The sequence below is a fragment of the Ammodytes marinus genome, assembly GCF_949987685.1.
Source record: "Ammodytes marinus genome assembly, chromosome: 6".
NCBI lineage: Eukaryota > Metazoa > Chordata > Actinopteri > Uranoscopiformes > Ammodytidae > Ammodytes > Ammodytes marinus.
This window is the reverse complement of record NC_137235.1, coordinates 15,259,476-15,272,570: the sequence shown is the minus strand read 5'-3', so window position 1 is coordinate 15,272,570 and position 13,095 is coordinate 15,259,476. Positions and strand designations below refer to the sequence as shown.

The 13,095-nt window shown below is 40.9% G+C and overlaps 1 protein-coding gene across 2 annotated transcripts; it reads left to right on the top strand.

The window, feature by feature from the left end:
• The first annotated feature begins 4,390 nt into the window (after positions 1-4,390).
• melk (maternal embryonic leucine zipper kinase) lies at positions 4,391-13,095 on the top strand. 2 transcript variants are annotated; one of them, XM_080029825.1, is made up of 18 exons: positions 4,391-4,449; positions 4,687-4,834; positions 4,942-5,027; positions 5,459-5,575; positions 5,681-5,824; positions 5,944-6,012; positions 6,195-6,287; positions 6,530-6,628; positions 7,453-7,521; positions 7,784-7,882; positions 8,028-8,114; positions 8,315-8,446; positions 8,571-8,735; positions 8,865-9,156; positions 10,988-11,084; positions 11,875-12,031; positions 12,126-12,229; positions 12,327-13,095. In XM_080029825.1, exons 2-18 carry the CDS (start codon positions 4,756-4,758, stop codon positions 12,502-12,504), a joined length of 2,067 nt encoding a protein of 688 aa, XP_079885951.1. In that variant the 5' UTR covers positions 4,391-4,449; positions 4,687-4,755; the 3' UTR covers positions 12,505-13,095. The 2 variants fall into 2 exon arrangements, with proteins under 2 accessions (XP_079885951.1, XP_079885952.1); XM_080029826.1 differs by having other exon boundaries at positions 4,407-4,449; positions 4,722-4,834.

Genomic DNA, 13,095 nt, shown 5'->3' with positions numbered 1-13,095 from the left:
TTATCTTAAATCCTTGCCCAAGAGCAATATCGCCCTGGGAATCGTCACGCAAGATTGTGTGAGGCTGTGGAGACACATCACTCTAGAACTTGCTCTTGACATCCCATAAGCCCATCTCTTGTTTTCACTTTAGGCTTGTTTTGAGTTGTCCCTTTTTTTGAATTTACTGATGATGAAAAAAGTTAAGGATGAAAACTCTAAATCAAAACCACCATGGTAGAAATGCACTGGGTTTAGGATAATAGAAACAATATGTCAAATCTAATCACAGCTTATTGTTTTCTGCTCTCTGTGAAGAACACAGCACACATAAAATGCAGTTGTGCTCTATAGTGATTCAATATCCCTTCATCAGTGATTCACACCCAAAGGATGCCAGTTTAATGGTGACTCAGATCAATCCAGAAATTACTGTAAATCCACTGACCAGGAGTCAAATCCCCACAGTGTAACACTCCAGAAATCCTCATCTTGGGAAGTTATAGTAATATTTGAATTGCCATAAATGATTTGGATAACTTTAAACACACATGAGTGCAATATTTTCCTGCGGTTGAATGTTTAAGCTCTGGGCAGAGGACCTTCTAAACAATATAGTTAAGCTTGTTGCCTCTTTAACTTTCCACTGTTTTAAGTTAGGGAGTGAGGAAGAACAGGAGTTGTAAATATCAGAAAGTACTTTAAATGTCAACTGTAACTTAATGTCACAGTGAGGAGACATTTATAAGGGTGGAGTAGAGATGATTTGTTTTTCCTATCTGTTTCAACTTTTAAGATCTAAGAAAAATGCATTATTATTTAGATTGCCAGCTGATCGACACTGCAGCTGCTCACAATATGGGTGTGAAATCGCCAGGGCGGAGAATTTCACAGCTTCTCTAAGAGCCTCTGTTTCTTTGTGATTATGTGTGTGTTCTTGTGTAAGTAGTACACATGTTGCATATGTTTGTGTGTGGACCTTGCAAAGATATACGAGTCACATGTGTGGATAAAGCGTTATGATGCAATGTCCGTGATACACGATGATTCATTGCAGTCACCGTGAAACCAGAGTGAGTGAAAAAACAAGTTGATCCTGTGGAGCTCTGTGATGCCTCATGTTGATGTTGGTAGCAGTAAAGAGAGAGAGATGATGCCACTGTATCCTTGCATGCGGCTTCATGCCTCTGATTGAGTCTGTCTCCCTGTGTGAGTGGTTGGCATCGGGCCCATTGACCCCAGACACAGAAGGCCACTGGTTTCCTGCAAACCATTATTATTAATAAACCTATACACACTAAACATACTACATGTTTTTGAATTTGCTTTCTCCCTCTGTCTGGCACACAGCCAGATCTAAGACGCCGGTCCATGCAGTGAACCCGGTATAGTCACTGAGATATGACACAGGCATTCTGGGTCCCTCCGAAAGTCTGTCATTGATACTGGGAATTCTGTCCAAGACAGGAACTGTTACGGCTACAATGTGTATTTTCCACTGTGACAGCTTGTTAGCTACCATGTCTGATTTAAATTAACACACACACACACACACACACACACACACACACACACACTGTGTCCCTTAGAGCAGCTGGAAGTGGCAAAGCAGCTCTTTAACGCAAGTTAATGTTCAAACAGTGACAAGCACACTGACAAACCTATGCTTCAAAGTGGTTTTCATCTTTTGCAGCTTATGTTGGAATTACTTTGGGATTTAGCTAATGATGTTGAGTATGCCCAACTGCTATGATTCGGTACTGAAGTTTGTGCAACCTTTTTTACATATATTTTTTTCTGAAAGAATAAAGTTGCATCCTACAAAAGGAACCAGAGGGGGAACACCCACTGGTTTGAAGTGTGTAATAGTCCTTAGAAATATAATTAATGTGCAATAAAATAAAAGTGAGCTCATTTGGAAATGAAAGAGCCCTTAATGATAAACAGTATTTGCAAAAAGAAAGGGGTTGAAACAGTTCAGATTTTTTCTATTTCTTTCACTTAGATCAACCATATGTGACTATTTAAAATGTGTTTTAGTCAGTGTTTCTCTGGACTGACGGTAATTCAATGTGTGTGTGAGTGCTAGCGGGCCACATTGACCACAGAAACCAGAGGAAACAAAGAACACAAAATGGTAAAGACACTGATGATGAACAATACAGTCAACATAAATTTAGCTCAACGCTGAAAATGAAAGATACAGTATGTCCCCCTTTACATCCCCTGATTTTGTACATTTTTCTCTTTTCCCCATTTCCCTATTTTTCCTCATATTCTTCTGCTCCCCCGTGTCCTTTCCATTTTCTTTTCCTCTCTCCTCATGCAAGCCTTCCCCTTTCTTTTCATCCAGCTGTGGGTTGTTTGATGTGCCCTCTGTCCCGTCCTGGCCAGCTGCCCTTGAAACCAAATAAGGGGTTCTGTCATACCGCTGACACCTGGACATCCCCTAACCACCAGTTACTTCCCTAACGACCAACTCCTTTCCTAACGACCATGAGAAACACAGGACGGCCGCTGAGCATTCACTGGAATTCTTCTGCAGCTGCCTGTCAGTGTTGGCTAAGTGTAAGGATGTAATGTGTGTCGTGTGCTGTATGTCTTAGATTTTACAGTCTGTTGGCATTACTGGGATGACCTGTTTACGCGATTTAAGAAGCATGATGTCTTGCTACTTTTTTTGGTGCTGGCCTGTTACTCATTGACAAGAACAGGTGCAGCAAATTATACATTTCCAAAGCATTTGATGCGGGACAGTGACAAAGAAGAAATCGTTACTATGGCATTTACAACCCAACCCAAGCGACAGTGAGAGTGGTTATACACAGTGATTACAGGTCCGTCAAAATGCAACTCTGAGCTGACTTCTCACCTTTTCCTAATTAGAGGCTTGAGAAGTTGTGCAGAAGAAGGCACACACACACCTTCTGACACCATAAATATATACACCTCTCTGGTCAGCTGCTGCAACTACATACCTATGGTGTCAAGCAGAACAGTTCACACATTGCAATGAACTTGATGCATTCCATCCTAAAGGTTGTATATATCTTCCTGTGAGTGCACATGAAGATATGTTTACATGTATATTTCACAGTCAACCACTACCTTTCAGAAAGCTGTTACCATGTGTGCCATATATTTTGCTGTGGAATTGTTTGTTTTGACGTTTGTCAATTCATTTCCAAGGACCTCGGTCAAACCATGCTGCTCCAATTGGGGGTGAGTACAAAAGTTAATTATATGTATACAGTAGGCTATGTCTTTCAGTGTGGGACTATTTGCTGCAAATGCGACAAAAATCCAACATTATCAGCATCTATGGTACTGTATTGAAGGGATTAACATAATTCTTTCAAAAGATATTCCTTTATTTGTTGTCTTGATTATGGTCATAGAACGCTTTCTGACGTGAATATGAATAAGGAAGAGTCATCTGTTCACATCAGTCCCCCCGCCCACATCTCTGTCAGCCAGCATCACCTCTCTCCAAAGTGCATCTGTGCCAAGGAAATTAAACATTGCTCACTTTGATCTTGTCTTCAAAGTGAGGGGTTAAATAAGTGACTCTTTACAGATACAGATTTTAAAATCTAAAATTAGTGTAGGAAATACAATTTATTGTTATGCGGATATTTAACCACAGTTTGTAAGAGACTAAAACCTTGACTTAACATTTACATTGTAGTTCTTATACCTTCAATTTAGTGTTTGGTGTTTAATTACTGATCTTTTACATAAGTTAACAATCTAAATACTTCTTCCCCTACTGTCCTCTTGACATGGTCGAGATCATGGTCAAGTGGGGAGGTCCAGCGTTTTTGTAGGCCTACATGTCAAAGAGCATGGAATTGTATCATGCAGTGCACGCAAAGGCTTTTGCTATGTGTCTCCCCACAAGTTTTCTCTTAATTTGTATTCATTTCTGAGTGTGTAGTTTTATGCCTTAGATTTCCATTTTATTAGGTAGGCTAATCAATTGACAATTTTTTTTCTTTCTTATTTTGAACTGTTTTGGTGAGGTGTTGTTTCAACTCTTTTGAGGATGAGGGGCGTTTCAGATATTTAGTCCATAGAGCCTTCAAATGTACCCTAAAGTTGAATAAACAACTGTTTTCTATCTATCTATCTATCTATCTATCTATCTATCTATCTATCTATCTATCTATCTATCTATCTATCTATCTATCTATCTATCTATCTATCTATCTATCTATCTATCTATCTATCTATCTATCTATCTATCTATCTATCTATCTATCTATCTATCTATCTATCTATCTATCTATCTATCTATCTATCTATCTATCTGGTAGTAGTAGGTGACTATTATTCACCACAAGGGGGCGGGCGAAGCACAAACCGGAAGCCGGAAATAGCGTCAACGTTGACGTGCGAAATTCAAAATTCTCTAACGAAACATTTCTGTCACAGGGCGATTCTAACGTTCTCGGCTTCGTACTAATTCAGGTAACCTCATAATGTCGATTCATAAAGTGCCATTCCGTTAGCTTGGTGTAAAGTAGGTTTAGGTTAACATTATATTACATGTGGTGGTTTTAACGATGTGTGTTGGATATAGTAATTTTCCTTTTTGTACAGCGTTTATTGACGTTAGCTCGTTAGAAAATGATAGAGACTTACTTAGGTTTGGTTTTAACACAAAGAGGGGTGTGTGTTTTACAACCGAGTGTTTTTTGTATCTAGTTGGGTGCTGTAAACGGTTTATCTCCCGGGCGCAGGGCGGTTTAACAGCGTGCGGTTGGAGCAGGGAGAATGCCAGTGGAAAGGATGGAGCGCCGCGGAGCCGACGAGCTTTACAAACACTATGAGGTTTATGAGACCATCGGCTCAGGTAATAATGGCAATGTTAACTTGTTAACTTGTATGAAACGACTTCTGTCACGAACATATCCTCTCTGACGTATGTTATTAACCATGTTTTTTTTTTCTTTCGTTAAGGAGGCTTTGCAAAAGTCAAGCTGGGTTGTCACATCTTGACAAGGGAGAAGGTTGCCATTAAAATCATGAACAAGAAGGAACTAGGGGTGAGTCAAGGACACAGTTTGCCCACACCACGTTGTGGTATATCTGCTGGAAATGTTAAACGGGTTAACCTGGCACAAAACAAAAACAATTTGGGTGAAATCAAAGCAGCAGAGACAAAAAATTTAAATTTCAACCATCAGTTGAGGGGGTAAAGTTCTATGCAGCAGACCAAATCCTAAACGTTTACAATGATATCAAACAAAGAGACACTTAAAAAAGTCCCAAATTCTAGAGGCTCTTATGACTGACAATGAACCAATTTTCAAAACTGTAAGAGATTCATTTACTTGTCATATGATATTCTCAGAATTAATTTAAAGAAAGCAAAATTAGATTGAATAAGTTTATTGTTTATTGTTGTTTTATTGTTTATTGTTTAAGTTAAAACGTATACATCAAAAAACCTGTAACAAGCTGTTTATCATCCCAGGATGACCTGCCCCGTGTGAAGCTGGAGATTGAGGCCATGAAGAACCTGAGTCATCAGCACGTCTGTCGCCTCTACCACGTCATAGAGACCTCAACCCAGATCTTCATGGTGCTGGAGGTGAGAGCACACACACACGCACACATAGAGGTGGTGTGAGTGTGTAACTATTACACTTTTATGTTCATTCAATTAGCATCTTTCCCTTTCTTTTCCCCCTCTCAGTACTGTCCTGGTGGGGAGTTGTTTGACTACATCATAGCAAAGGACCGTCTATCAGAAGAGGAGACCAGGGTGTTTTTGAGACAGATTGTGTCTGCTATGGCTTACGTACACAGCCATGGATATGCACACCGGGACCTCAAACCGGTAACAAACAAACAACTACTGACTGCATGTGAGAGAGTGACAATAGAATGTTTCCGCTTGTCTGAGACTGCACATTTATATTAAATGTCCGCTGCAATGCTTGTCTCTGTTAACCGTAGGAAAACTTGTTGATTGATGAAGACCAAAACTTGAAGCTCATCGACTTTGGATTGTGCGCCAAACCTAAGGTAATTCACCACACCTTCCCTGTGCCATTGTGTGTATGTTGTAAAACTATTTGGTCTATATTAGCTGTTGTGGAAAGAAGTGGATGCCTTAAGACAATTGTTAACATAGCGATACGAGCCTATAAACACGATGTTTACATATATATCTTGTGGTCTGGCTATCATGTGGTTTTCTCTCCCAGGGAGGTTTGGGTTATGAGCTGATGACGTGTTGTGGGAGCCCTGCATACGCTGCTCCTGAACTCGTCCAGGGAAGAGCCTACATTGGTTCAGAGGTGAGAGATGTGTTCTGTTTACAACTTTCTGACCCAATCAGGGGGTTACAATTTAAAGATCTGTCCTTATTAAAAACCCATATAACTTGCATTTGATTTTTATTTCAAGCCGTAATTACCTGCCTGTTCCACAATGTGGCATGTTCATGGTCTCTTGACCGTCTTCACTGTTGCATGACTCGATGCAACTGAGCTGTGAAATCCTAACTGTAACTCTTAATGTGTGGTGTGTAAATCCCCAGGCTGATGTGTGGAGTATGGGAGTGCTGCTGTTCGCTCTGCTCTGTGGATACCTGCCCTTTGATGACGACAACTGTGTGGTCCTCTATAGGAAGATTACAGTAAGAGCCCTTCATTTTCCCCAGCTGCATGATGTTCCTTAAAAATGAAATATTTGATATTCTGAACTCCAACTACGCATTGCAGAGGGCGGTTCTATCAGTTTAATATTTTATTGTATTTAATTTTTGTAAATTATCCTGTATTTTTTTTTTTTTTTTTTTTTTTTTAATTACAATTCCTGTGTGTTTTCATGGTCAAACACATAATGGGATTATAGCCATCTAAGGAAGCAAGCCATAGAATAACCCTGTGTTTGTTTTCTGTTTCAAGTGCATTAAAGGTGCTGTAAGCAGAATGGTTCTTTTAGCTAACTTCCTGTCAGTTACTGCAGCTAGCAGTCCCCTCGCTCGTCCCTACGTCACCACATTAATGCACTGCGGTCTTCAAGCAGCAAGTTATTTAGCATCATCTCAGATCCATAAGTGTGATAAAACATGATAAAAACCATCAAAACAGACATTGGGAAGGATTTTTACCTGCTCCGCCATTGTAGGCGCATACACATTCACCCATCTGTTGCTCTGGCGTGCACCGGCAGTGAGACCATGTATATACTATATATGAGTGAGACGAGTGTCGGTTTGTAGCGTTTTCTCTTCTGATTGGATAAAAATTTCGGGATACTACAATAAGGTTATTTGCCGATTACGTGCAAAGCAGCTGACTGAGAGATCGGCTTTATGAAACTTACACATTATGTAAGTGATCACTGTATGAATAAAGAGATTTTACACTTATATTAACATAAATAAACCACTTACTTCACCTTTAACATTTCATAATATTTTTTTTTTGTTCTTTGTCTGTGTTTTTATATCCTCAGAGAGGAAAATACGATAACCCTCGGTGGCTTTCTGCAGGTAGTATCCTCCTTCTCAACCAGATGATGCAGGTACATAATCAGTCATTCTGTTTCTTCTTTTATCTTTTATCCTCTCTCACTTTTAAGTTATTTTACAGAAATGTCACTTCACGAGTTACCAGTAAATAACAGCAGAACTCAGTCTGTCACATAAACTTGTCATAATACAGTAGAAGAAATGTTTTCATATACAATAATTTTTTTTTTATTATTACATATTCGTATATTATTGTATTTATTTGTACAACGTGTACTTGCATGTTGACTTGTAGTTTCTGTGTGTGTCCTGTAGGTGGACCCCAAGCGGCGTCTTACAGTTCGACAGCTGCTTGACCATCCCTGGGTGATAAAAGACTACAACAGCCCCGTAGAGTGGCACACCAAGCAGCCGGTACAAACACACGCATTCATTCAATTAATTTCCCTGAACCAAATTCCATAATTCTTAATGTGGACATTTTTTTATTTTTTTGGTGCTCACATATCTATAGAAAATGCGTAAATAAGCTTCTGTCTTGGGTTTTGTGGGAACATAGCTTGGCCACATCGACGAGGACTGTATCACAGAGATGGCGGTCCACATGAAACGATCGAGGGCGAGCACCACAGAGCTGGTCAAAGAGGTGAGTGCTTTTTTGTACTTACATTTGAGTGTTAGGTATTGATTTTCATAATGCTAATCAGCAGTTGAACTTCTGGTGATGTTGATGGTGAAACTGCATGTGTTTAATGATTGTTGTATCCCTTGCATTCTGTGCAAATGTAATATTTAAAAAAAAAAAACTCTATTGACATGCAGTCTAATGCATCTTAACTCCTACAGTGGCACTATGACCAGACCACAGCCACCTACCTGCTGCTGCTGTCAAAGAAGCAGAGGGGCAAACCTGTCCGCCTGCGCCCTGAACCAACAGTGTGTGAGGAATCCTGCTCTCCCCTGCACCAGGGACTACAGGTCAGACTGGGGACCAACACTCTCCAAGCATGTTCTGGTTACGTCTATACATTGTTCCTTACTTTCCTAGTTTCAAGTGTCCATGTTTTCACATTTTTATTTAAATTCTCCCTCACTTGTTCAGCCTAGGCAAGCCCCTCACTTCAGCGAAGATGAAGACGCAGTGATTGTTGGTTCCCTTGACTTTGGCTCAGAATACATTGACGATTGCCCGTGGGTTTCAGGCAAACATTATACACCCAGAGGGGTCAGGGGTCAGCCAGATGGAGCCGGGAGCAACAAAGACACGGTATGAAAAAGTTCCTACTGATGTATGTCTCTGCTGTGTGTGAACCTTGTCTTTAGGATTGTTGAAAGGGTTAACAATCCAGAGAAACTTACTCGTACCACACTTATCTTTTCTTTGTATTCCCTAAAGAGTGTAGAATCTCCTTCAGTGGAGAAAAAAGGTGCCTACACCCCGACCCCAGGAAGGGGGCGAACGACAGCACAGCACCGGCAGGAGAGAAGGGACAGAGACCAGGAACGAGCCTGTGAGAACAAGGAGAATGTGGCTGTGCACGAGAAGGATGTAGAAATATTTGCGTTGCCTCCTCCTCGAACTCCCGTGTCGAGTAGGAAGAACGCACGGCACAACAAGAATGTGCTGACGACACCCAATCAAAATGCTAACGTGAATGGCCCTAAAACCAAAGCAGTCACACCTAAAGGTAAGAGGAATTCTCTTGGTTACACAACCAATAGTCTCGCAAAGCCAGACCAAACCACAGCACACAACCAATGGTAATGTTGAAGTAGAAACAATTCAGGCTCTCACTTCATTATACAGTGTATTTGTATACTGTAATTGTTTTTTTTTGCTCCAAACAAGGGCTTGAAGTACAATCTCTATTAGATTATTTGCATTAGCCAACTGCCCCTCTCCACATTTCTCTCTCATTTTATCTGTCCCTCGCTCAGTCTCATGCAGCTCTCATAATCACAAGTGCCACACATTTGCAAGTAAATTGACTTCTGGTAATAAACTCATTTATTGGGTCTGTTTTTTTTATTTTATTTCAAAGCCTCTCATATTTGTGTGATTTAGCTGTCATTGTGACACTGGAAAACGGACACATACACACACACATATCATTGTAAACTCAAAGGTGCGGTTGTTATCAGGAAGCTCATTCTACTCACTTATCTTTAAATGGACACTAATATGAATGGAGGTTCATTAAAGTCTTAATTATTTGTCAAAGTGAATTATCTTTGCTTTATGTCCAGGGTCATTAGTTTCCTCTATAATGCGCTGACCTAAGTGGTGTTAAAACCTTTGAATCTGGCTTCGGTCATACTCCGTATACAGCCTCCTGTTCTTTCAGCTACTGTGCAGACATGCTAGCTCTGACACACACACACACACACACACACACACACACACACACACACACACACACTCAAAAACATAGTCCGTGTGTGTCTGTCCCAAGGCGTGTGCTGTGACAGGTGTAGCTGTCTCTTTCCCCTGCTTACTGTCCCGCGTGGGCTGTAGTGACATGTGTTCTCTTGCCACTAAAGCCTAGCTCCCTCTTTGTGTGTGTGTGTGTGTGTGTGTGTGTGTGTGTGTGTGTGTGTGTGTGTGTGTGTGTGTGTGTGTGTGTGTGTGTGTGTGTGTGTGTGTGTGTGTGTGTGTGTGTGTGTGTGTGTGTGTGTGTGTGTGTGTGTGTGTGTGTGTGTGTGTGTGTGTGTGTGTGTGTGTGTGTGTGTGTGTGTGTGTCTCTACCAAACCTTCGTATTCCCCAAATCCAATGTCAAAGCCGGCCAGATCAATGCATAAGAGCAGAGTCCTGTACCGTTTTTTTCATTTAACCTCATCCATTATTACACTTTTTTTTCCTCTTAGGTGGCTTTGTGGTTGGAAAAATCATCTAATTGGATATTGTATAGGCTTTGTTCACTCATTTATTGAAGCTATAATATGCTGAGTGACATATTGAGAATATAACGATATGGGAATGCTGCAATCAATTTCCCATTGGTTGCAGCATCTAACAGAAATGTGGCTTGTGCACCATTTTATAAACAATCTACTGAACATTTTTCTGGATGTTTTTTTTTTTTTTTTTTTTTTTTTAAGATGTTTTTTTGGGGCATTTTTATGCTTTATTTGATAGTGCAGAGAGACAGAGGTGAAATTGGGCAGAGAGGGGAGTGACATGCACAGAACGGGTTGGAAGAACTTATGATTATTTTTTGGTATTGAGTAATACATTTTTTTTTTCTGTAATAATTGCTTGCTCTACATGATATATTATTAAAAAAACAAGAATAACAAGTGCCCAGTTTGTTTGTCAGAAAATAGTTTAAACTTGAAATGACAAACAATGAGCCAATGTTGTTTAAAAGATTAGAGTTTGCAAACTGATTAATCAACTAATTGTTGTAGCCATTACGCATTTGGAATTTTTTACAAACTATGGGATTTTCAGTAGATAATCAAAATGTTCTGTTGGTTTAAGTAAATGTTTGTCTACTCCCTTTGTGTGTGTATTGTAGGTGGAGACAGTGGCTCCAAAGTGCAGAATAAAAATAGAGCAGGAGAAAGCAGGGACGATGCAAACATTGGAATTCTGACCTTCAGTCCTGAGCGAAGGTGAGTGGTCTGTAAGCATGGATGGAGGCTTTGAGGCGAAAAAGGGGGGGAAGACTGAAGTTTGGGAATGTCGGCTGTGTCTTGATTCAGGGGTTGCAGCCTACGTAGGACGCAGTCTCGCGGTCTATGAAGGCTATAGCCTATGAAGGTCGATTTTAAGGCCGGTTTTAAGGCCAACGAGCCTTGTTAAACGAGATGGTCTCCACAGGTCTCCGTTTACGAGCATTTCCGGTTCACGTAACAAGCCGTTACCTTGCGTGACGACTCGCCGCTCCTGTGCTGCCTAGCAACCCTGATTGCTGCCAACGGAGACAGCCTTGTCAACGGAGGAAAAAAGAAAAAGAAGTTGCCTACCAGACGAAAAGAAAAAAAAGTACAAGAAAAAAAGAAAGGAAGATACAAGTTAAGAAGATGGAGCAACACGTTGCTGTTTTGTTATTTTTTATTTTATTTTATGCCATCTCTGAAAAAAACGCAATGAATCTTGGGATATGTTGGGCCATGAAGGATCCATCTGATGCAGCCTTCAAAACCGTGAAACGAAGGCTGCATTTTTCGGCTGCATATGAGGAGCCTTGCAAGGAGCCTTGCAAACGGGACAGCCTTTGCGCGCCGCTATGACGCAATCGGTCTTCAAATGCAGCCTACGTAGGGTGCAACCCCTGAATCAAGACACAGCCGTAGAGTGTTTGCATCGACAGCCTTGCTCACTCAGTCTCAGCCAGCCTGGAAACAGATAATCAGAAATGAAAAAAAAAAATTATTTAAGGAGGCCCTGTTTGCTCTCCAGGTCTCGTTCTTTGGACATGGCCGCTACGGAAGACAGCGGGAGGAAGAAGAGAGGAGGGAAAATGTTCGGCTCCCTGGAGAGAGGCCTGGACAAGGTGATCACCATGCTCACTCCCAGCAAGAGACGAGGCCTGCGCGACGGCCCACGCAAGATCAAGGTATTTTCAGAAATCACACATCTGGTCCACTAGTCACATGAAACTATTGTACATATCGCAGCATTTCTATGTCTGTCTTTTTCTCCTTTGCTAGGCGCAGTACAACGTTACACTGACCAGTCAGACCAACCCAGACCAGATCCTTAACCAGATCCTCTCTATCCTTCCGGAGAAAAACGTTGATTTCACACAGAAAGGGTAAAAAAAAAACATGCCTCATGGCTTTTTTTATGATCAGACTTTTGATCCAATCCTAATGTTTCTGTATTTCGTCGTCTTCAACCTTTGTTTTTAGATACACCCTGAAGTGTCGGACCTGGGGTGACTTTGGGAAGGTAACCATGGCGTTTGAGCTGGAGGTGTGCATGCTGCAGAGGCCGGAGGTTGTCGGAATCCGCCGCCAGAGGCTGAAAGGAGACGCCTGGGTCTACAAGCACCTGGTGGAGGACATTCTCACCACATGCCGTATCTAAAACAATGCACTTTCCTCAACAACATCACTGGCAGGTCTTTGGACACTGGCCTCTATGTGTCCAACAATAAAGGAGGCCTGATAAGTGATTGATGCACAGACTCCCGACAATGTGGTGTCTTAGCACATTTAATAATCAGCCTTTCATAATTCATAGTTAATATTCAATATTGTCCTTAGGCCAGCCGTAAATCCCCGGACCACATGTACATTAGATTTATGAGCAATATATATCAGCAATCCTGCCCAGCGCATCTTGTTTTATGTAGAATACTAGTGTTGTTTTCTTTGTAAGCTAAATAGGATCTCTGTCAATCCTCTTGAGGTGAATGTGTTTATGTATGAAATGTAACAACGCTATTTACAGCATACCTTGTGGCTACTTTTTACCATATTTATGTCTTGACGTTGTTGTTCTGCCCTGTAGATGCTAAACTTGATTGAATTACAAATACGCTGAGCATTCTTAATTTACTGTCATTGTTTATACATGTGTTTACAGTTCTTCCATCATGCTATTTTTTACATGGTCGTCTTGTATAAAGTGTCTACTTTTATTTCTTCTTTGTGGTTGTCTAGTTTCAAACTGTCT

What these genes read in the sequence shown, in the direction of transcription:
- melk (XM_080029825.1), top strand. Translation starts at nt 4,756, where the DNA reads ATGCCAGTGGAAAGGATGGAGCGCCGCGGAGCCGACGAGCTTTACAAA. An exon ending in GATTGTGCGCCAAACCTAAG is followed by an intron (nt 6,013 to 6,194) that starts GTAATTCACCAC and finishes TTTCTCTCCCAG; the next exon opens with GGAGGTTTGGGTTATGAGCT. An exon ending in GAGCCTACATTGGTTCAGAG is followed by an intron (nt 6,288 to 6,529) that starts GTGAGAGATGTG and finishes GTAAATCCCCAG; the next exon opens with GCTGATGTGTGGAGTATGGG.